General features: G+C 44.2%; 1 protein-coding gene across 1 annotated transcript in view; it reads left to right on the top strand.

The window, feature by feature from the left end:
* Nucleotides 1-25,091, top strand: part of LOC144800484 (vitamin D3 hydroxylase-associated protein-like) — a 257,769-nt gene that overhangs the window by 113,695 nt on the left and 118,983 nt on the right. Inside the window, exon 5 of the mRNA XM_078671683.1 lies at nt 3,249-3,455. Within this exon, the coding sequence (XP_078527809.1) occupies nt 3,249-3,455 (207 nt within the window). The remainder of the gene's footprint in view (nt 1-3,248; nt 3,456-25,091) is intronic.

The raw sequence follows: 25,091 nt of genomic DNA, 5'->3' as shown, positions 1-25,091 counted from the left end.
ACATGGTCCGATGGATTTGCATATGGCCATGTCTGAACTGGGGTGGTGGAGTGAGCTAAAGAATGATGATGGATTAAACCCAGATCAGTTGACTGGGGGTGAGTGTTCGATGTGCTCAAACACTCCGTCCATCATCCCCTTTGGTATCGCTTTGTTCACCTTAAGTTGGAAGGGTATGCCCAGACGTGGGTCCCTTGCTCACTTTGCCACTGGATTCAAGATAGCCTGGCTGATGAGGGTTATGAACCAGAAACCGGTCCCAGGATGCTTGTTTTCGGTCCAGGGAAGACATGGCTTGGCAGTTCGGGCTGGACTGTTCCCTTGAGGCACAGAGTCAGACTGATTTGCATATGGCCATGTCTGAAATGGGGTGGTGGAGTGAGCTAAAGAATGATGATGGAATAATCCCAGATCCGTTGACTGGGGGTGAGTGTTTGATTTTCTCAAACGCTCCGTCCATCATCCCCTTTGGTATAGCCTTGTTTGCCCTAAGTTGGCAGGGTATCCCCAGACGTGGGTCCCTTGCTCACTTTGCCACTGGATTCAAGATAGCCTGGCTGATGAGGGTTATGAACCCGAAACCGGTCCCAGGATGCTTGTTTCCGGTCCAGGGACGACATGGACTGTTTCGATGAGACACATGGTCCGACGGATTTACATATGGCCATGTCTGAACTGGGGTGGTGGAATGAGCTAAAGAATGATGATGGATTAAACCCAGGTCAGTTGACTGGGGGTGAGTGTTTGGTTTGCGCAAACGCTCTGCTCATCATCCCCTTTGGTATTGCTTTGTTCACCTTAAGTTGGAAGGGTATGCCCAGACGTGGGTCCCTTGCTCACTTTGCCACTGGATTCAAGATAGCCTGGCTGATGAGGGTTATGAACCCAAAACCGGTCCCCGGATGCTTGTTTTCAGTCCAGGGAAGACATGGCTTGGCAGTTCGGGCTGGACTGTTCCCTTGAGGCACAGGGTCAGACTGATTTCCATATGGCCATGCCTGGACTGGGGTGGTGGAGTGAGCTAAAGAATGATGACGGATTAAACCCAGATCAGTTGACTGGGGGTGAGTGTTTAATTTGCTCAAACACCCCGTCCATCATCCCCTTTGGTATCGCTTTGGTCGCTCTAAGTTGGCAGGGTATGCCTAGACGTGGGTCCCTTGCTCACTTTGCCACTGGATTCAAGATAGCCTGGCTGATGAGGGTTATGAACCCGAAACCGGTCCCAGGATGCTTGTTTCCGGTCCAGGGAAGACATGGCTTGGCAGTTCGGGCTGGACTGTTCCCATGAGGCACAGGGTCAGACTGATTTGCAGATGCCCATGTCTGAGCTGGGGTGGTGGAGTGAGCAAAAGAATGATTATGGATTAAACCCAGATCAGTTGACTGGGGTTAAATGTTTGATTTTCTCAAATGCTCCGTCCATCATCCCCTTTGGTATCGCTTTGTTCATTCCACACTACAGCATGCTCACTCAATCCATACCTATTCTGATGGCTTCTTAATTAATTGAAATACGTGGAGATACTGATCAGCAACAATTTACATTGATGATGAAAGATAACACAACAATGCTTATGGGCCAAATGCACAGACACTTTGCAAAATGGAGCAAATTCCAATGCTGATTCCCATACCACGTGCCCAACTCAGGAAAATAGACACTCTTATCAATTTCTTCATATGTCAAAAGTTTACTCAAAGGTTAGCTATGTCCAAACTACATGAAACAATTGCTTCAGTGGGATTACATCTTCCAAACATGGAACTATACTACATAGCTCTCTACTTAGTGCAAGCTGGCATACTTCTTCCCACCCCTGACATGGAATTTCCTGGTCAGATAATCATCCAGAACCACCTTTAGAGCAGCGCAAAGGGACCACAAGTGATATCTATGAGCTATTTCTGACCAGGAGGAAAGTACACCCCCATCCTGATAGGATTGAGGCAGAGGTAAATAGCAACACAAACATCTCTCAAACAGAACAGCTTTCTACACGTGCCAGTTTTTGCTGGAGCAATGCTGCAGGTTGTCTCACAAGTCAACGCCTGTACCGGCCATATTGGATTCAGAAGGGACTAACAACCAAATAAGTTCTCAATAACACCCTTTAAATACTTTTAGGAGTTGTGTGAGGAATTTAAGCAGCCTCCAAATAATTTTTGTTATCTTCAATTGCAGCATTGCCTCTGTAGTGCTGTGGGCAACCAATGGAACTTGGGGCCATACTATCAAGAAAGGGCGATACATTATCGCCGCTTTTTTCGGTAGGAAACTGCAGCTAAAGTGGCGATATTTGGCTTGATAATAAGCCCTTGTTAATTCCCATAGAAGCCCAGGTTCTGGTGTGAACCTGGGCTTCTATGGGAATTCACAAGGGCATATTATCAAGCCAATTATTGCCGCTTTAGCCACAGTTTCCTGCCGATAAAAGCGGCGATAATGTATCGCCCTTTCTTGATCATATGACCCTCAGACTGTTACATGATTCGTAAAACAGAGAGGAAATGTACCATCTCAAGAAATGCTGTCTGGGTCCAGCTTATAGTTAGCAGCGCTGTGTGTCACTGGAAGCATAGAATCCCACCGACGGTGCTATAGCGTAATGATACCATGAGGTTAATGGTATCAAACAGATACACAATATATAAGCTGAATGATCAGTTACAAATGTGTGACAGAATATTTTGTCCAAACCTTCGAAGGATTGGAAATTAATCATTGAGACCCAGTCCATACTTCACACCATTTATTTCATTGGTGACGCGATTAATTGCCATGTATCTCAAACTGCTAAGACTGGATCAGTGCTTGGATACCCTTACGGATGACAAGTAGTGCTCTACAAATCTACTGATTGATTGATTGTTGATTGATTGAAGAGAGAAGCTTTAGCTGACCTGAAACTTTTAACAGGCACTGTATGAGAAAACATATCTGTTAATTATTTACCTGCTTCTTTGTTTGTGATTATATTCATCTCTTATAGATTTTGTTTCTGTGGTGTTGATAAATACTGATAACCTGAGAAATGATTCAGACTGAAAGAAAGCTCATGGTACACATTATTCGTTCTGAGGGAGATCAACATCCTTACTATTGGCCACATTTTCGAAATTGTTACCTATCTATGAATGCATTTTTGCTGCCTATGGCTATGATGAATCTCATATAAGTAGCTTAAATATTTTTTTGAAAAGCGTTTGGTTCTGAAACTCACAATATTTCTCTTTATCCAATACAGCTATGACTGCAGCAACCTTATTTTTGGGCAAACCTTACATCCGCTGAACCATCAAAAAACTCCAGGTGGCTCCTCAGGAGGGGAAGGAGCTCTGGTGGCAGGAGGTGGATCAATCCTGGGGTTTGGCTCTGATATTGCTGGAAGTATTCGGGTGCCTTCCAGCTTCTGCGGCGTCTGTGGTATAAAGCCAACAGGATTTAGGCTCAGGTATGTTCTACCTTTAATAAATGACAAGGACGAGTCCTGCTAATTTTAACAGAAAGCAGTGATGCTAATACAAATTCAACACATGTGGGCACATGAACATTACATAAGAAAGGCCTCATTTGTCGTTATCAGTGTGAGAACTCACCTGCCTAGCCAGTGACTCACATTCCTATCCACAGGACAACAGACTTTAATGAACTAATCCTTTCCTAATATTTGGTAGTTTGGCTTGATTGACATGGCGAACTTGTGTGAGGTGCAATGTCTGATTACACAATTCAACAACAATGTAGTAAAGAATTAAAGAAATTGAAGTCCATAATCACGTTCAGTTAAATAGTTCAACATCATTCGGTTCATGTTGTCAAACATTATAGTAAACAAACAATGGAGTTAAGAAATGAGTAAAATTGACCATAAAACAGAAAAGAAAAAGTAGTCCCTATATCCTAAATATTAACAAGTGTGTTAATTAAAGGGGGAGTGTCTGAAAGTGCAGTAAGTATTTTGCTTAATTATTGCTCTCTAATTAGTCATAATCTATTTCTAAATCAATCTCATTTAACCTTTGGTAGCTGTGCTAAACAAAGCAGGCATTTTCACAGAAACAATTGTCTCAAGTTCAAACAGCTTGGTAGTTCGGACTGGACTGTTCCCATGAGGCACAGGTTCAGAGCTGATTTGCATACAGCCAGTGTCTAATCCAGGGTGGTGTGGAGTGCAAAAAAACGATGGATTTAGGCCTAGATCCGTGTACTGGGGTGAATTTATGACATTGTTCTACATTCTGTCCATCAACTGTGTTTTTTGCAATTTTCACCCCGAGTGGGCTGGGTATGCTCAGACGTGAGTCCCAGGCTCTCCACACCACTGGAGTTAAGCTATCCAGGCTGATGAAGGCTGATAGCCAGAAACCGGTCCTTGGATGCTTGATTCCGGTCTGGGAAAAACATGGCTTGGTAGTTCGGAGTGGACTGTTCCCATGAGGCACAGGGTCAGAGCTGATTTGCATATAGCCAGTGTCTAACCCAGGGTGGTGTGGAGTGCAAAATAACGATGGATTTAGGCCCAGATCCTTGTACTGGGGTGAATGTATGACATTGTTCTACATTCTGTCCATCAACTGTGTTTTTTGCAATTTTCACCCCGAGTGGGCTGGGTATGCTCAGACGTGAGGTCCAGGCTCTCTTCACCACTGGAGTCAAGCTATCCAGGCAGATGAAGGCTGATAGCCAGAAACCGGTCCTTGGATGCTTGATTCCGGTCTGGGAAAGACATGGCTTGGTAGTTCGGACTGGACTGTTCCCATGAGGCACAGGGTCAGAGCTGATTTGTATATAGCCAGTGTCTAACCCAGGGTGGTGTGGAGTGCAAAAAAACGATGGATTTAGGCCCAGATTCTTGGACTGGGGTGAATGTATGACATTGTTCTACATTCTGTCCATCAACTGTGTTTTTTGCAATTTTCACCCCGAGTGGGCTGGGTATGCTCAGAGGTGAGTCCCAGGCTCTCCACACCACTGGAGTCAAGCGATCCAGGCTGATGAAGGCTGATAGCCAGAAACCGGTCCTTGGATGCTTGATTCCAGTCTGGGAAAGACACAGCTTGGTAGTTCGGACTGGACTGTTCCCATGAGGCACAGGGTCAGAGCTGATTTGCATATAGCCACTGTCTAACCCAGTGTGGTGTGGAGTGCAAAAAACTGTCATGTATTCCTATAGGTCCTGAATCGATCCCCCTATTCCTGACCCTATTCTAGTTAAACAAACCAACAAGTTAACTAGCAGTCAGCCCATGAGGCAGAAAACCCCCATGATGCAGATACCGTTATCTGACGCAGTCACACTACGGCACAGGAACGTGTTATCTGATTAGGTCATAACGCTTGCGATCTAATTAGACAAGCGATATTCCTCCAGCCCCTGATAAGGCATACGGAGTTCTCATAACAAATCAAACCTATGACAACCTGGCAAAACCCTGCGGCCATTGTTTTGATTTCACCGAGAACTTTAGTAAAAGAATGTGCTAACGAGCAAATCGTATGACATCTTTATTAACGTATCTATGTCCATCCTTACGTCAATCTCGGCACCTTAAAGGTATAAATATTACCGATCTTGCCATATGCAAACACACGCGTGGTGACGAGACGGAGCAGCCATACTTGCCGAAGCGAAGAGCAGAGCAGACCCCGCTGGCAGCAGCCCCGCCTTCCTGACGCGCTGAGAGACGCGCTGCTTTCTCCTGCCGAGAATCCAGCACCGGCGTTTCCGGGTAGCCCTCGCAGGCAGCCTGGAATATCGAGACCAGAGAGAGAGATACCATTCCTCATTCATCCTAAATTCCAGGTACAGAACTGAATAACCCCTCACAGAGAATTCTTTAGTTATTCACTTGGCAAAAACAAACTTAACTTAAACTGTAACTTTCTATTCCCGCCCACGTATTAGACTTAGGTCAGGTACACGGGGTAGGCGTATCTAGAAACACCAGTTGAGTACGTTTAGTCAAATGTATATGTGTATGTAAATATATTTTATTCATTTTAAACATCTTATGGCTTAGAAACCATATCAATGTTTTTACAGTATTATTTTATACTATTGCTTTTAATGTATGCACTTTACTTAACTATAAGTATTGCCATAATATCGATCCATTTCTCTTGTATGAGAAAAGAGACTGATCAATAAATAACATCTTTTATTGAACACGCCCGTCTCTTCCTTTTCTCTACATTCTGATGAGACTAAGAATGCACGTACTGACTGAGTAAAATAATTTGCCTTTTGTTCACACGACTCTCGAGATTGACTCTTGATTAGGGGAGAGCAAAGTTGTCATGTTCTATGGTTGTCAGAAACTAAATCCCTTCTTGTCTAATCAGGGAAGTTAATTCCTCCTTGAACATTCGAGAAAGTTTCTAGCGAACTCTGAGCTACGCTGGCAAACCCAAAACTTTAAGTCTAGTATCGACAGTAGTAGACCTAGTTAACGTCTGGCCTATGCCTTTACTGCTGTAGGTATTATTCCAATGCGCAGAGCCTATTGGGAAGATAGGAACTACACTACAAAACGATGGATTTAGGCCCAGATCCTTGTACTGGGGTGAATGTATGACATTGTTCTACATTCTGTCCATCAACTGTGTTTTTTGCAATTTTCACCCTGAGTGGGCTGGGTATGCTCAGACGTGAGTCCCAGGCTCTCCACACCACTGGAGTCAAACTATCCAGGCTGATGAAGGCTGATAGCCAGAAACCGGTCCTTAGATGCTTGATTCCGGTCTGGGAAAGACATGGCTTGGTAGTTCGGACTGGACTGTTCCCATGAGGCACAGGGTCAGAGCTGATTTGCATATAGCCAGTATCTAACCCAGGGTGGTGTGGAGTGCAAAAAAGCGATGGATTTAGGCCCAGATCCTTGAACTGGGGTGAATGTATGACATTGTTCTACATTCTGTCCATCAACTGTGTTTTTTGCAATTTTCACCCCGAGTGTGCTGGGGATGCTCAGACGTGTGTCCCAGGCTCTCCACACCACTGGAGTCAAGCTATCCAGGCTGATGAAGGCTGATAGCCAGAAACCGGTCCTTGGATGCTTGATTCCGGTCTGGGAAAGACATGGCTTGGTAGTTCGGACTGGACTGTTCCCATGAGGCACAGGGTCAGAGCTGATTTGTATATAGCCAGTGTCTAACCCAGGGTGGTGTGGAGTGTAAAAAAAGATGGATTTAGGCCCAGATCCTTGTACTGGGGTGAATGTATGACATTGTTCTCTATTCTGTTCATCAACTGTGTTTTTCGCAATTTTCACCCCGAGTGGGCTGGGTATGCTAAGACGTGAGTCCTAGGCTCTCCACACCACTGGAGTCAAGCTATCCAGGCTGATGAAGGCTGATAGCCAGAAACCGGTCCTTGGATGCTTGATTCCGGTCTGGGAAAGACACGGCTTGGTAGTTCGGACTGGACTGTTCCCATGAGGCACAGGCTCAGAGCTGATTTGCATATAGCCAGTGTCTAACCCAGGGTGGTGTGGAGTGCAAAAAAACGATGGATTTAGGCCCAGATCCTTGTACTGGGGTGAATGTATGACATTGTTCTACATTCTGTCCATCAACTGTGTATTTTGCAATTTTCACCCCGAGTGGGCTGGGTATGCTCAGACGTGAGTCCCAGGCTCTCCACACCACTGGAGTCAAGCGATCCAGGCTGATGCAGGCTGATAACCAGAAACCGGTCCTTGGATGCTTGATTCCAGTCTGGGAAAGACATGGCTTGGTAGTTCGGACTGGACTGTTCCCATGAGGCACAGGGTCAGAGCTGATTTGCATATAGCCACTGTCTAACCCAGTGTGGTGTGGAGTGCAAAAAAACAATGGATTTAGGCCCATATCCTTGTACTGGGGTGAATGTATGACATTGTTCTACATTCTGTCCATCAACTGTGTGTTTTGCAATTTTCACCCTGAGTGGGCTGGGTATGCTCAGACGTGAGTCCCAGGCTCTCCACACCACTGGAGTCAAGCTATCCAGGCTGATGAAGGCTGATAGCCAGAAAGCGGTCCTTAGATGCTTGATTCCGGTCTGGTAAAGACATGGCTTGGTAGTTCGGACTGGACTGTTCCCATGAGGCACAGGGTCAGAGCTGATTTGCATATAGCCAGTGTCTAACCCAGGGTGGTGTGGAGTGCAAAAAAGCGATGGATTTATGCCCAGATCCTTGTACTGGGGTGAATGTATGACATTGTTCTACATTCTGTCCATCAACTGTGTTTTTTGCAATTTTCACCCCGAGTGGGCTGGGTATGCTCAGACGTGAGTCCCAGGCTCTCCACACCACTGGAGTCAAGCTATCCAGGCTGATGAAGGCTGATAGCCAGAAACCGGTCCTTGGATGCTTGATTCCGGTCTGGTAAAGACATGGCTTGGTAGTTCGGACTGGACTGTTCCCATGAGGCACAGGGTCAGAGCTGATTTGCATATAGCCAGTGTCTAACCCAGGGTGATGTGGAGTGCAAAAAAGCGATGGATTTAGGCCCAGATCCTTGTACTGGGGTGAATGTATGACATTGTTCTACATTCTGTCCATCAACTGTGTTTTTTGCAATTTTCACCCCGAGTGGGCTGGGTATGCTCAGACGTGAGTCCCAGGCTCTCCACACCACTGGAGTCAAGCTATCCAGGCTGATGAAGGCTGATAGCCAGAAACCGGTCCTTGGATGCTTGATTCCGGGCTGGGAAAGACATGGCTTGGTAGTTCGGACTGGACTGTTCCAATGAGGCACAGGGTCAGAGCTGATTTGCATATAGCCAGTTTCTAACCCAGGGTGGTGTGGAGTGCAAAAAACTATGGATTTAGGCCCAGATCCTTGTACTGGGGTGAATGTATTACATTGTTCTGCATTCTGTCCATCAAGTGTATTTTTTACAATTTTCACCCCGAGTGGGCTGGGTATGCTCAGACGTGAGTCCCAGGCTCTCTACACCACTGGAGTCAAGCTATCCAGGCTGATGAAGGCTGATAGCCAGAAACCGGTCCTTGGATGCTTGATTCCGGTCTGGGAAAGACATGGCTTGGTAGTTCGGACTGGACTGTTCCCATGAGGCACAGGGTCAGAGCTGATTTGTATATAGCCAGTGTCTAACCCAGGGTGGTGTGCAGTGCAAAAAAACGATGGATTTAGGCCCAGATCCTTGTACTGGGGTGAATGTATGACATTGTTCTACATTCTGTCCATCAACTGTGTTTTTTTCAAGTTCAAACAGTATCAAATACCACTACAGTTAAGAACACTACATAAAATAATTCTCACAATAATAAACATGTAATAAGCTTTAAGTAAAAAGGTACAAAATTGACTAATATAGGATAAGGGGTTTCTGAGATGCATATTTTTCAAGTGTTATGTTATGTTATGTTATGTTATGTTATGTTATGTTAACCGTTTTGTAGAGCGCACAGCTGCCCCAGCGAAGGGGTGTCCCGGCGCTGACCACGAAAGGCACACAGATATGAACCGGGCTGAGACGAAGAAAGGAGCTACAGGAGACTAAGATGAAGGGAACAAAAAGGTCTTGATGGCTTTTCTAAAAACAGACAGACAATCAATGGCGCGGATATGTGCTGGAAGGGAATTCCACAACTTGGGCGCGAGGTACCTGAAAGCGCGCCCGCTCGCTCTGGCGAGCATAATTCTGGGCACAACCGCCAAGTGTAGCTCAGCAGAGCGGAGAGGACGAGACGGAACATAGTGGGTGATCAAGTTGCCCAGCAGGGCGGGACTCGAGAGTTTCAAGATTTTAAAAGAAAGACAGAGTGTCTTAAAGTGAATGCGTCTATCAATGGGAAGCCAGTGCAGCCTCTGAATGGTGCTGGTAGCAGAGCAGAAGAGCGGCAGGCCCACCAGAGCTCTGGCAGCAGCATTTTGAATGCGCTGCATTCTCTGAATTTCCGCCTTGTTCGCCTCCAGGAGAAGGGAGCTCGCGTAGTCAAGGCGAGAGAGAATGGTGGCCTGTACGATGAGTTGGCGTATCGGAGGATCGAAGTATTTTAGGATGGGTCTAAGGCCTTGCAAGGTGCCAAAACACGTGGCGGCTAGCTGCTTAGTGTGGGCCTGAAAAGAAAGAGAGGAGTCCATCAGGACACCAAGGTTCTTTACCACACTCTTGAAAGATGGTATTGACCCTAGAGCTATCGGCCACCACTGCTCGTTCCACAGATCCACATTCTTACCTACCAGCAGAACCTCAGTTTTCCCAGCATTTAACTGTAGACAGTTAGCAGCCAACCAATCGGCTACCGCAGTCATACCATCTTTAAATCTGGAGGCAGAAGGGGAGGAACCGTCCGCCAAGGTAATCACCAGCTGCATATCGTCAGCATAGGAGACCAACATGAGGTCCCACAGCTTGGCGACCGCAGCCAGTGTCTGGACGTATAAGTTGAAGAGCAGTGGACTCAAGGCCAAGCCCTGAGGCACCCCCTGATCAATAGTATGGATCTGGGAGGAAAAAGGGGGAACCGAGACTCGGAAAGATCTGTTGGCCAGTCCAAGGCTGAGCCCTCTATGCCTGCCTCCTCAAGCCTTCGGAGTAGAATGACATGGGACACCGTATCAAAGGCGGCGCTAAGGTCTAACAAAAGCAGCGCCGCACTTTCACCCTTGTCCATAAGAAATCGCAGGTGCCCAGTAGTGGCCAGAAGGGCAGTTTCCGTGCTATGGCCGGGACGAAACCCATTCTGAGAAGGATCCAGGATGTTATGGGAGTTCACATACTGAGTAAGCATGTTGTTGACATGTGCTTCCGTGGATCTTGGCTACCCAGGGGAGGAGGGATATAGGTCGGAAACTCCTGGGTTTGTGGGATCCAGATTAGGTTTCTTAAGGATGGGAGAAACCCAAGCTTGCTTCCAAGAAGCAGGAACGGTCCCAGATGACAAGGAAGAGTTAATTATTTTGCGGAGAGGTTCCCTAAAGAAGGAAAGGGATTCCTTAAATTGTGAAGGCTGCACGGGGTCCAAAGGGGAGCCCGACCTAATTTTACCACTTAGCCGGGTAAATTCCGCCTCAGAAAGGGACGTAATAGATGCCAGATAGACCTTGGTTCCCCCGCTAGTCCTCACAAAGACCGGAGAGGTAATAGGATCAGGAAAGAAAAGATAGATGGTACGCACTTTGTTGACAAAAAAGGTCGCCAAGTCATCACAATGACGCGTGGATGATAGAACAGGCGTATCCATTTTCCTGGTCCTAAGATCTTTAAGAATTTTAAAGATACATTTGGTGGGATTGGGACTGGAGCTAATCTCTACGGCGTAGTGGGCTGCACGAGCTTTACAGATTGCTCTATGATAATGTTTGCTTTTCGTCTGATAGTACCTTTTTTTATCAGGAGCGTAGTCTTTCCTCCAGTCACGTTCTGCCTGTTTGCACGCTTTCCTCAGGATGGTTAAGGAATCGTTGAACCAAGGGCTGGTGGTAGAAATACGCCCTTTCGTCCATTTAGCGGGAATTAGGGTATCTAGACCTCACGGGATCCAGTCACAGAACAGATTGTAATCTAAACAATTATCTGGTGGATTGGCGCTTAGAAAATTGTGAAAATCATCCAGCTTCAATTTATGCCAGGGGCGCTTAAAAACCGATCTTGGAGTCCCAGAGTTAGAGCACTCCAAGAGCGGGATAGACCATTTGACCAGGAAGTGGTCAGTCCAGTCCATGGGAATAGGTGGTTCCATAATTACCGATTGCAGATTTGAAAATAGGGGGTCTAGCAGGTGCCCCGCCGAGTGCGTGGGCCCGGAAACCAGTTGGACCAACTGGAGAGCAGCTAGATCTGCAATAAAGCTGCAAATGGCATTGTCCTGATTGAGATCCAGATGGAGATTAAGATCTCCACAGATACTAAAGTTTGCTGAACCGACAGCCAGCGCACTAACAATGTCTGGGAGCGCTTCTTTAAACTTAGTAGCCGGACCAGGAGGACGATATACTAAGAGGCCTGATAGAGTAAATTGTGGGCTAACTGACACCTGAAAATGCGCCGCTTCACATTCTGCAACGTTTTCTTTGTTAAATAGGCAAGTGTACTGAGATTTGAAGACAACCGCTAGGCCACCTCCCCTGGAGTCTCTATTAAGAGTGCAAATGGAATATCCTGAAGGTAACGCCAGGTTCGATATCGCTACCATGTCCTCTTTTAGCCAGGTTTCACACAAGAAAAATATATCCGGACGTTCATCTGAAATAAGATCATGTATTTCGGCATGGTGTTTTGCCAATGATCTAATATTAAGTTGTAAAAGTTTCAGCTGAGTCTCGGGCTTCATAAGATGAACGTAGGTAGGCAGGGCAGGGGCCGGAATAGAGAAGGTATCACAAACAGGGTAGTCCCACGGGGCATCCCCTAAATTCGGTGGATAAGCCAAACAGCAAGCAGAACCAATTTTAAGTGCCATAAGTTCGTCCTTACCATAACAAATAGGGCCGGACTGAAGTTGGATAAGGGTCCTGGCGAGAGGCGACGTACAGGCGCGGACGGGCGCGGACGGGTGCGGACGGGCGCAGACGGGCTTGCCTTAGGCGCGCCTTTGGCGCGCCACCGGCACGTCCGCTGCTCGACGCCCAGCACATCGGTAATGAAGGGTAGAAGCGGGATGGCAACTAGATCGCTCCCCCCTTCCGCCGGAAGTGTGAAAACAGGCAGAGCAAGTGACAGGAAGAAACTCACTCCACATCAAACGAGCAAAGCTCGGGGTGGAACGGGGAGTATGAGGCAGACGCAAATAGTTAAAAAGGTAAATGAAGTGAAGTTTAAAACCAAAACACAGTGCAGGCACCTAGATCGTACCCCCTGTAGTTACAATGCTACCACTAATTGTTAAGCCCTTCATATGATTTGAGACCGATCACAGTGGAGTAGGGGCCAGGTATGCCTAGCGTGTTACACCAGTAAACTGGCTCATAGGCAGCACAAAGTATTTTTTTCAAAAGTTGGTTTTCCATTCAACTTATCAAACATCTGGGTTACGCTGTCAAGATGCTGGCCAGTGGATGATAACAGAGGGAATATTTTCCCTGACTGCATCACTGAAGTTAGCTGATCATGATGATCCCGGTGATATTAAAGGTGCTCAATGGAGAAACCGCTTTGTTTTTGCTCAACAACATAGGACATATGAACCTGGCTGGAAACCAAAGGAGAGGTCCCTCTTCCTGGGTCTTTAGGCCACGAGAGGGGCTGGGCTCCTGCCTGAAGCAGATGCCTTTCCTTCAGCAAACTGTGCAACAAACCCACAGAAGAAATGGAAATGAGGGTGGCAAAACTGGAGAAGAATGACTACAATAGATTTAGAACTCATGACTCAGACCTAGAGGTGTAAGAGATTCTCGAGAACACTGCAATCTAAATAGGTTGTTGAAGAACTCAGAAGCAGCTCAGCACTCACCCCAGTGACTGCTTAGCTTGTCACAGAATACACCCCAGTGGCTGCTGAGCTTTACACTTAATACAACTCTATGTCAACTCCACATCCATGCTTTGCAGGCTGGAATGCCCAGACTAGGACTGAGTGCTCCTGTTTCTGAGCTGGAGTTTTCTAGGGGCCACTACTGTGCAATCTGTTGGTGAGGGAAAGTAGTCCCTCTCAGTGCTTTTGCTTTATAATTTGACCATACATGTGGGGATTGAAGACACTGGCTTGCTTCTACCTCAGCAAGGGTGGACTCACAGTTGGCAACGTCCAGCAGCACAAACAGAGTTGTAGGAAGTCTTTTGTATCCTGGAGACTTCAGAAAACAGAAGGTAAGCCACCCTTGTTTCAAGAGAGATGAGTCAAGCCCTTGTACTCAGCGGGGCAGAGATCAGCAGGCAACAGAGCAGCTCAGAAAAGCAAAGAAGCAGTTCCTTAGAACAGTAAGTCAAGGGAAAGTGGCAACCCTTACAGCACAGCAGTCTTTACTCCAGCAGAGTTCTTCCCAGGTCCAGTGGTGCACTGATTTGATAGGGTCAGAGCCCCAGTACTTATTCCCAAATGTGGCTTTGAAACAGCTCTGTGAAGTGCACTGGTCCCCCGTTTTCCCAGCCATGGTAGCATCATATCTGTGGACCTTAATGTGGGGACCAGATACATCTTATTCAGATGTAAGTGTGAGCTCCCTCTCCTTCTTCCTGTTCAGGACGGCCATCAGAATGCAGATGGGTCTTCTGTCACACCCACCCTTCCTGTGTTTGTGGCTGCCTAGAGGTAATGCGCAAAGTGTAGCTATTGCCAAGCCCAGGTGTGTATTAAAGACAGGCTTATGGCAAACAAAGTTAAGAGCAGAGAAATGTCCGCTTTTTAAAAGTGGCATCTCTAAAATTGTAATGTCAAATCCAGCTCTGCCCTTATAGAGGATTTATCATTACCATTCCAAATATATGAAACATGATTTAGCTACTCCTTTCTAATCAGGAATTACAGCTTAAAAGTGTTTTAAGAAATCCCCAATGCTAGCCTAAGAGATAATTAGGCCTCCCAGCAGTGAAAAATGAATGTAGGTGTTTATCACCACCAGGACATGCAAAACTTAAAAAAGCATGTCCTTCCTTTTAGTTACACAGCACCCTGCCTGTATAACTACCCATTGCCTACATTAGGGGCGGCCTATGTCTAATCAAAGGGTATTATAAGGAGTGGAAAGTGGTTTGAAATGCCAGGTCGAAGTAGGAAAAAACTGCACACACAGGCCTTGCGATGACAGGACTGAGGCAGGTTTGAAAGGCTGCTTGTGTGGGTGGCACAACCTGTGCTGCAGGCCAACGCATGAAGATAACAAGAGCAAGCTGGATGCTGCTCCAATGTGGGGAATCCCTTTCAAAAACAACAAATCCAATTTTGGTATTTCATTGCTTAAAGTGAAACAAACAAGAAGATTTATCTGGGGATGCACACCTCCTCTATACCAAGTGAACCCCAGCTGGGGTCCATGGTGCCATGAAATATATTTTCTTGTTTATATTTGACAAGACACAAGCTGTAAGTTCCTGATTACATAGTTTGAAGGCTGCCCTCTGGTTTGTTACCTTTTTAATCCTGACGAAGACCCGGTTTGATGCATAGTTACTAACACATGATCATGGGGTCAACATGGTGACATTCGTTAATATCCTACGTCAGTTATCCTATGATATAAAACCAAGATATAAGGATATCCTGAAATTTAATCTTTGGACATTAGACATTATGGGGCAGATTTATGATAACTGGCGCATCCCTAGGGACGCGCCAGTTATTTTGCGCCGCTGCTCCACCACCCATGGTGCGCCGCATTTACAATGCAGCGCACCATGGGGCAAAACGGCACAGATGCGTGACACATCTGTGCCGTAAAGGTGGCACATTGCTGGAGTTGCGTCGCAAGCGCGACGCAGCTCCAGCAAGGCTCGGGGGTGCCCCATCTATACAATGCTGCGTCAAGACCTACGCCTGCTTCAAGCAGGCGCAGGGTTTTGACGCAGCATTGGCCTGAAAGTGACTGAGTGAAATCTTAAAGATTTCACTCAGCCACTTTTGTGAGGCGCACCTGCCCCGGAACGCCCACCCTGCGCCGGAACGCCCACAAGTGGCGCAGGGCTTTACAACGTGACGCATCTGCCTAGATGCGTCACGTTGTAAATGGGTCGTAGGGATGCGCCACGTTTACGCCGCAGTTGTGTGACGCAAACGTGGCGCATTCCCATCATAAATCTGCCCCTATATGTTTTCTTTGTCTCAGATTTTGTGTGTGAACAGTGGGATAATTTCATTTTTATGATGTATATGTTTGTGTGATTTAATGTATGTCTCCTATGTGTTATGGGCAGCTGATCATTTACAGAAACTAAAAAATAGGTTTTTCTTGATATATGACAATGAATATATTGAATTAGAAACTGCTTTTTGCATCTTGATTGTGGTTTTTCTTCCTTTTTGAATATATGTATGATTTTACAGGCCCAGGGTACATGGTATACCACTTTATAAGGGACATACAGGTAAACTAAATATGCCAATGAGGTATACAACAATGTCACCATGTTTTAGCTGAGAAGCACATGCACTTTAGCACTGATCAGCAGCGGTAAAGTGCTCAGAGTCCTAAGGCAAAATTAAAGAGACAGCAAAAAGGGGAGGTGAGCAGGCAAAACGGTGGGGGAAGACCACCATAAGGATTACAGGTCTAAACCTCATCCAATTGTGCAGCTGCACCAGCAAGGTCCTTGGCCTTCCCAAGGGCCACTAAGAACCCTGCCTTACCACACATGCATTCCATGCAGTCAAATGAGGCTTATTTGTGTTTACTAGTGCAGTCTGCCTACGTATTATTGCTGCACTTCTGCTAGCTAACTTGGGCGCCTGTCTTGTGATCTTGGCAATGTTTACAGATTTGTAGCCCTAGGCTTCTAAGCTTTTGTGCTTATTTCCTGAGCACATTATCATAAGTGATGAAAAATGACAAATGTGAATGGATGAAGTTAAAACCTAAAGACCATAGCTGATTGCCTGTTGATTCTGTTATTAGCCCTTGAGTAGTTGTTTCAGGCTATTGTTTTTTGACAGATTCTAGTCATCTTTCTTCATCTACCTGGATTTGCTTGCTTTATGACCTAGGACTTGAAGTGAACTGTATTTTCTGCAGCTACCTCAGACGTGCGGAGTCTCCTGTGGTGTGTAGCATTTGTGTTTAAGGAGTAATCAGCAGCCTTTGATCCCCTGGATGAGGACCATTGCACAGTTAATACATCATTTAAATTCAGTGTCTAACTCATACAGTAACCACACAAAGAATGTGATAATGTGATGGATAAACCAGCTATCCATGGAAAAATTAGCAGCCTTAGAAGAACAATTATATATATATTGGACGGGAAAGCATCACCCATCCTCTGTGTGGCTGATAAATGTTAAAGAGATTGTGTGATAGAGAAGACAATACTCTTTCTCTGATTGTGGTACACTGTAATTCATTCATAACTGGAGAGTAAAGTTTTATCTGAACTACTGCAGAAGATGTGTTTTATTTTGAAATATAAATAGAATATATCATACACAGAATTTTAAGACTAAAACTCCTTAAACATTTTTCTATCGTCATTAAGTATAATTGACTAAGAAACACCTACTGATATTTTCTCATTCTCTTGTCTATTTGTATTCATTTTTTTCTGGTTTGTTTTCTTTTATTAGTTATTGAGCTATGCAAGCTCATCTTTTTTGTCTGCCTTTGGTATGGAGAATCTGTAGTTATTCTACTCAAAACATATAACGTACAAAATATAATAATAAAATGTATTCTTTTGATAAATGTTTATATACATCAAATACACATTATATACAGGTCTCGCATTTACACGAGTTTAAGCTATTGGCATTGTAAAGGACAATGCCTTTTATGTATGTTGTAAAAACAAGAACAAAAATAAAAGGCATTGTCATTTACAATGTCAATAGCTCAAACCCGCGTAAATGCAAGATCTATTGCATTGCAAATGCTTGTTGAATTTGGAATGTCTTCCATAGGTCTATCAAACACCGTGTTGGTTTTGTTCAACACATTTAACATATTTGGAAGAACAGAATGATGTATATAAACATTAATCAAAAGAATACATTTTATTATTATATTTTAACCGTTATATTTTACAGTACAGACTAACTTCTACCTGGTATCTCCCACAAAGTGAGTTTCATCAGATAACATTTTTCAATAAAACGAAAGTAAACAGACCATCAGACATTCAGCCCACACTATTCAAGTAGCCAGTGCAAGGTTGGGCAGTAAACCCCTCCACAGGTGAGTTCTTTCATAGCAAGGATTCTTGGAACATGCCAACATGGTTATCAAAAGTGTGGAGCTATAAAACCATCATTCATATAATCTGATTTCATTACATAACCTAATTCTGTTTATGATATTTGCCTGTTACACGAGTGAAGATGTTAAATGCACTGAATTCATATATGTTACAATTATATTTGCACGTTAGTGTATGAAATATTTTGTGAACTTTTCATTGTCTCTTTCCCTTCTTTGTATTATGTATTTTAATTTATATTTGGTAAATGGAAAAGATAACACAATCTTGAATATTTCCCTACAATTGAAGCAATAAGTATTGACTTGTTGGCACTCTATTGTACGCTTTCTATATATCTGGTGTGTAAGTTTGCCATTCAATTTGTTAAAGAATATTTAAAGAAAAGAAGTGCACGCATGTGTTAAATGTACTACGAGGCTGTTTTACAAGACTTTACGACTGAATATCTGCACCTTAGATTTTGAATCAAAAAAGTAAATAATTATGTGCTATTCTCCAAACTAACCTTCCTCCAAATTCTGCAGATATGTCCCAATTCATAGCTTATGTTTAGCCAATCTGAATCTTTTGGTCTCCCCTAAAATCTCCATGTGCAGCTTCTAAGTTTCGGTCCTGGCATTTATTGTGACCCATGCTCTGGAGCTCTCTTCCATCTGAACACCTTCTTTCTATCTTCTCGCTCCTTCAAGACTGCTCCTAAATATCACCTCTTGTTAGGTGAATCCTCATATGTAACCAAACACCAACCTCACTTTCTCACTAAATCGGGCCTGTAACTATATATAAAGAAACAATTTGCACTGCCTTCTCTATGCTAAGCATCGACCTCAAATCACCTCCTAACCTTCTCTATGTACATTCATACCAACTCATAAAATAGTTGTGTATTGTGCAATCCTTTCTAAGGTCAGCACTGCTGGTCAAAATGCTTTTGTGGCAACTAATAAATAAATAATGATGTGAGATAAAGACAAAAGCAAGGCTCTATATTGGTTCATTTGGAGCTTTGTGCAGGAAAACAACAGGAGGAAGATCCCTGGCACTAGTCACCTCCAAAGCTCTCAGGCCCCAAACAGCTTTCTAAGTCTTCTCGTGCAGCTGAAGATTTATTTATTTGATCTAACACTGTAATATTGAGTACCTGCCTTAACCTTGTTGTTCTACGACTCGGTTGTAATCATGGTCCCTTTTTGCTTTGTCACCAGCAGTGGACATGTTTGGTATCGACAGTCTGCTTTTCTCTGTTGTTCTTGTCGGACTAAAATCCAATCCCCTTACTGGACAGATGGTTGTGCTGCTTTTCTTCGTCAGTTTTCATATGCCTTCATTTTTTCTTTTTTCAGTTTGTTGATGGCTGCTACTTCTTCATGCTCAGAATCTTGAGCCAAACCACTAGCTACATCTTCCCAAGTTGGTATTCTGGTGCTCACAGTGCGACCTAACATTAATGTGGCCGGGCATTTGCCTGTGGTGTTGTGCGGTGTGGTTCCATAGGCCTGTAACACTTCATTTAAAGCCACTTGCACATCACGCTTTGAAAGTTCTGCCTGCTGAATGTTTTTTTTAGAGTGGCCATAAACCTTTCCACCATACCATTAGCTTGGGGCCACAGAGGAGTGATCTTCAGATGTCTGAAATTGAGGTGCTTAGAAAATTCGGCGAAATCTTGTCCATCAAGGACCGGTATAGTGGTGGCGGCTTTGGTTGACGCAATGAGGTGCGCAATTGGGAATCATGAGTATTCATCCATTATGTCTAAGACATACTTGCCGGATTGTAATGGTCAAAAGAAGTCCACTGCAACATGATGCCAGACGCCGTCTGGCAATTAAGACATCTGAAGTGTCGCAGGGGGATCCTCTCGATTTACTAGCTGACACTGTGGGCAGTCTTTCAGCGTAAGTTCCACCATCTGATCCAGCATAGGGAACCAGGCCCGTTCCTGCAATGCTCTTTTTGTGGCTACAATACCTCTGTGCCCTTCATGTGCTAGATTGATGACTCCTTGGCGCAGTTGTTTTGAGATGATGATCCACTTGTCCCTTAGTACAAGGCCATCTACGGTGATGGACAGTTCCTCTTTCACATGTTTGAAAGAAGACAGTTCCTGATTGTCAATCTGTTCATTCTGTCTAACTCCTTCCAAGTGTCTCCAGCTGTTTCTCAGAATGCGATGTTTTATATTTTGAAGTGTGACATCTTCATTTGTAGCGTCAAGAATGGCCTCTAAAGGAACTGCGAGTGGTTTGGCTTAAGCCACTACAAAGTGACCGTATTTCTCAGCTAGTGATGGATTGGACTTGAATGTTGCCTTGGGATGTCATGACATATAATCGGCAGAGTTTGCAGCTTTTCCCGGCTTGTGGATGATGGTATACGTATATTCCTGAAGACGGATGCCCCAGCGTTCTTTTCTGGGTGGCATTTTGGCTCAGGGATTTCCAAAGATAGTTAACAGAGCCTGGTGATCCGTGATAAGTGTGAAATGTTTTCCGTATATCAAAATGTGAAAGTGCTCGCAGGCCCACACCACCACCAGGCTTTCCTTTTCAGGTTGAGAGTAGGCTCTCTCTGTGTCCGTGAGACTTTGACTGGCATATGCTACAATATACCGTTGATCACTCTCTTTGTTATATTGAGCTAGAATCACTCCCAGTTTCACAGGACTCACATCCACAGTGATTTCAGTCTTTCTTCTTGGATTGAAGTATGCCAAGTTGTTGGCCGATTCAACTGCCTATTTGATTTCATGAAAAGATTGATCACATCTTGTGGTCCATTGAAATGGGTGTCCTTGTTTTGTCAGCTTTCCCAGGGGATAGTTAATAGTGGCATAATCCTTGATATAACGTGCACAGTAGCTTGCCATGCCTAGGAAAGAGCGTTCGTCCCCCGCGTCTCTCGGCCTGGGGGTGTCATTCATGGCGGCAATCTTTTCTGGATCAGGCTTCATTCCCGCGCATGAGAAGATGTGGCCAAAGAATTTCAAGGTGGATTTGTGAAATTCACATTTGTCTTTGTTTAAAGTGAGATTGGCCTCCAATAGAGCATGACATACTCGGTCCAGCGCTGTGTCATGTTCTTGCATCATCGCTCCATAGACCAAGATGTTGTCGCTGTAGTTTAAAGCATTGGGAATGTGATGGATTACCTTTCTAATGGCCTCCTGAAAAATCTCAGTGGCAGAAGAGACCCCAAAACTGAGTCTTTTGTACCTAAACAGACCTTGATGAGTTGAGAAGGTGGTAATATATCTTGATTTTTCATGAAGTTCCAATTGGTGATAGCCCTTGTTGAGATCTAGTTTGGAAAATATTCACACCCATTGAGTGACGCAATCATGTCGCTAATATGAGGTCCTGGGTGTCTTTCTCTTTCAATGGCAGTGTTCGGTTCCCTCATATCGACACAGAGGCACACTTTGCCAGGTGAGCCTTTCTTGGGCACGACTACCACTGGAGAGACCCATGGCGTGGGTCCTGCCGTTCTTTCAATAATGTCAGCTTGGAGAAGGTCCTGCAATTCCTCCTCTACAGACTGTTGAAGGTGAAATGGAAGTTTGCTGTGATATTGCGCTATTGGGGTCACTCGTTCGTTTATGTGCAATCGAAACTTGGCAGTGAGCCATCTTTCCAAGTCCGGTGAATAGTTGTGGAAATTTATGAACGATGTCGGGTTCATCATCGACTTTGTACAAAATGTCTACTAATCGAAGTCGTTCCACTGTGGGCAAACTGAGCAGACAATCCGCTTCAGGACCATCAATGACGTGAATGTGGTCAGGAATAGTTCTGTCCTTGTACATGAGATTAGTCGGGAATTGTCCTAAGCACGGAAGGGGTTTCCTTGACATCCAAGTGTATACTCGCATGTTGGCTTTATGCAGGTGCGGTGGTGGACTCATCTTCTTATATTCTGCAACTGAGATGTAGATGAGAGATGCTCCACTATCCAAGACAAATTTGGCCCAGTGCGTGTCCATTCCAATATCCAGCCACAGGTATTTCTTCAGCCGGTCTGGGTCTGCGACCATGCAGACGTATACATCACTGTCTTGCGATATTGGTGACAGCGACCTTGACTCATGAGATTGTGACCGACGAGATTGATATGTCCCATGAGACTGACGACTGGACCCTGAAGACCCAGTGGAAGAGTCCCTGTAGCCCCACACTGCTTTGGCGTGATGGCGAGTGTTAGACGGTCGGGATTGTCTGTAATTGTCTCTGTTGGTGTCTTTGCGAGGGGCTCCGCAGACGTTCTCAAAATGATTGTCCCGACCACACTTCCTGCAATTTTGGCCTAATGCAGGGCATGTCTCCATGTGAGGGAAGTCATATCCACAACAATAGCATTTAAGTTGACGCTCCTGTCGTTTATCAGTCCGGCTAGAACTGCGACGCCGACGACTTGAATAATGGGAGTGAACTTTGGATCTGGAAGATCTTTGCTTTGCAGGTGAGGATCTGTTGGTGTTACGGGATTGAAGTCGAAAGGCTTGTTCGCTTTTTTCTCCTCTTCCAGCTTCCATTTCCATTTTCTCAAGTTGGGACCCCACGTGCACACTAACTTAAAGTACGTAATATGAGTATATTCATACTCCCAGACCCTCCCGTTCCTCTACCTGTGGCGCTATATATACTTGAGAAGCTACTATTAGTTACGACTTAATTTTTCTCATGAGTTACGTCCAAAATCAAATTAATATCGAGATCAGGTTCTCAAAAGTGTAATTTGTCATGTTCATCAACTGCGTTAATGATTATGAATATTAAACAAAGCTATTTTATATTACATGAGTTATTTCAATTGTGCAACATAAAGTACAGTCCCTAACAACAAGGGTTACATCCCGCCGCAGTCTCTGAAAAAAACATCACAGGAAAAAGATGTCCTCGGCACAGTAAAGCGGTCACAGTGTCACTTTCTTTCTGTGATAAATTGCTAATTTTTTCGGTCTCCTGCACCTTTTCATTCTGCAAGGACAGAGAAAGGGAGAGCAGGAGCATGTCTTGGATCAAGGAGCTGTCAGCAAGGAGAACAAGTAGAAATACGTGAACCAATAGAACATCTGGTAAAACAGGGTAAGATGAAAGAACGGGGACGTGAAGGTCTCACGTAAAAGGATGTCTCGGATGAAATGAAAAGAGGACACAAATTCAAGGGGCGCGGTGTAATGTCTTGTGAAATGGGAGTGTATGGTGGTGACAGAGTAGAAGGACAAACCAGCCAAATCAATCTTGTAAACGTGGTCGAACCTCGGAGGGATGTTGGGAACTCACATGTACTGTGGTGGGGGGTGGTGTGGGGAAGGGCATCGAAAGATTAAGAGCAGCGTTGAAGCCCCAATAACTGAAGCAGCCACAAGGTTTCATGGCAGGCCAATCTAAAAAGTAATACGCTTAAAGTTCAGGAAATAACCTGATACAGTAAGAAGAAGCCAATTCAAAAGATGGCGGTGATTAAAGTACATACCCAGGAACAGCATGCTTGCCCAGGCGCAACCTAAACAAGCCTGGGAGTGGTGCATGCGTGCGCGAGCAGTCTGCTCATTTTCAAGCACTGCACTCATGCTTGTGGCGCGCCCCTGCTTGCTCCCGCACGGTGGATGCTGCCACAAGCACGAGTGTGTGCTTGAAAATGAGCAGAGCGACGGCTAAAGGCCCTCCTAAGCAGCACATGCGAGCTGCATAGGCGAGACCTACAAATCATTACTGCAGGTGATTTTAATTCAAACTTGGTGCCATGTACAACTGATGAATTTTCTAAGAATGTTTATAATTATGTTTTGTTCTGTCTGACATTCGTACAGTATGCCCTAGAACAAAGAGTGATAAGAAAATATGTATCTGGATGGGAAGAACTAGAATGGTTTGTCTGAACAGAAGGTTAGCCTCAAATTCTCCAGTGAGGCAAGCCTTCTGTATCACCCATCTGGTATGCCCACATGATTGGGTGTTTGTCTTAGAGTACTGATTTGCACTTTAATAACACTTTAAGATGTTGACACCTGAGGGCAGTGATCACTGGTCTGTTAGCATCTCACTGTGTTTGGGCATATCACATGCGGTCAATAGAGTCCTCCCTTTTATAGTCAAATATACAGAAAGACTCAACACACAGTTGGTTGGACGTATCACCAATTCAGTTATTTACAGCTTTTATGGCTTCAGAAGATTTCTTAAATGATTTTGAAATGAGTCAAAATAAAGAGCTGTGGTGCTGATTGCTTTCGGAAAATGTATTAGCATGTCTGCAGGTGATGAATCCTCAAGTATGTGATACTGTGTCAAAAGCCAGTTTAAATTGGTTTGATTCAAATTGTAAAAGATTAAAAAGCCTGATATATAAAATTAAGAAAGATTTTAGATGTGGATTTGGATCCACAGATCTCTCAATTTAACCAGAGAAAATAAATATGGAATGTAAGTATACCCAATAGGATCGTATGACTCATATCATCCACCCTGGTAACTAAAAAGAACATGTTGACATGTAGTAGATATACTAATCCCAAACACTTGCCCTATGTCATCCTGGAGAAAACATGGGTTTTACATTTGAAAAATGTATATGTTTTCTCCAAATTGAAGGTGTCATTGGATTACAAGAAATGATCCAGAAATGCTAAATCACTTCTCCATGAAATGAACCAGAGATACTATTATACTCTTCAGATGAAGTAGAGCATCAGGACCAAATACTATTCCCACAATTATTTTAAAAGTAAATATAAATTGGTCGGCAGAAAGCCTCACCTCTTTTTTCAATGGATTATGAAAACTGGGATTATTCCTGAATCATAGGGTGGGTCTGGGAATAAATGGATCCTGAAAAAAGCAGAATGGGATATAAGTAAAACATTATAGATTAAGGTTAATTTACCAGTAGAACAAAAAGCCACTCTACTATTGATCATGAAATGTATGGCAGCATTGAATAATTAAAACTTTTCCAATTAAAGAAAACCCTAAAATCTTCGGGGTTTAAGATATCTTGTAAATTAGAATAGGACTATTGAGTAAATAAAACATAAATTGCATTCACTTTATAATTATTGGGAACTGAAAATGCATTTCCCTATATGTTTAGCTTACTCGACTCTTGGTTAAGGTCATTTGCAGGTAGGTTGAAATCATCTGTTCCTATTCCAGAGCTTTGTGTAATTGTAAAGGACAAAATAGATTGTGTTTATATAATCTAAATATAAAATGTCATATAATTATTGTCCAATATTCTTGTATCTGCAGAAAAAGCTTTTAAAAGCTATATAATATGGGATGTATATCA

The sequence above is a fragment of the Lissotriton helveticus genome, chromosome 1_2 (genome assembly GCF_964261635.1).
Source record: "Lissotriton helveticus chromosome 1_2, aLisHel1.1, whole genome shotgun sequence".
Taxonomy (NCBI): domain Eukaryota; kingdom Metazoa; phylum Chordata; class Amphibia; order Caudata; family Salamandridae; genus Lissotriton; species Lissotriton helveticus.
The sequence above is the reverse complement of the archived record's forward strand: the minus strand, read 5'-3'. Positions and strand labels throughout refer to the sequence as shown.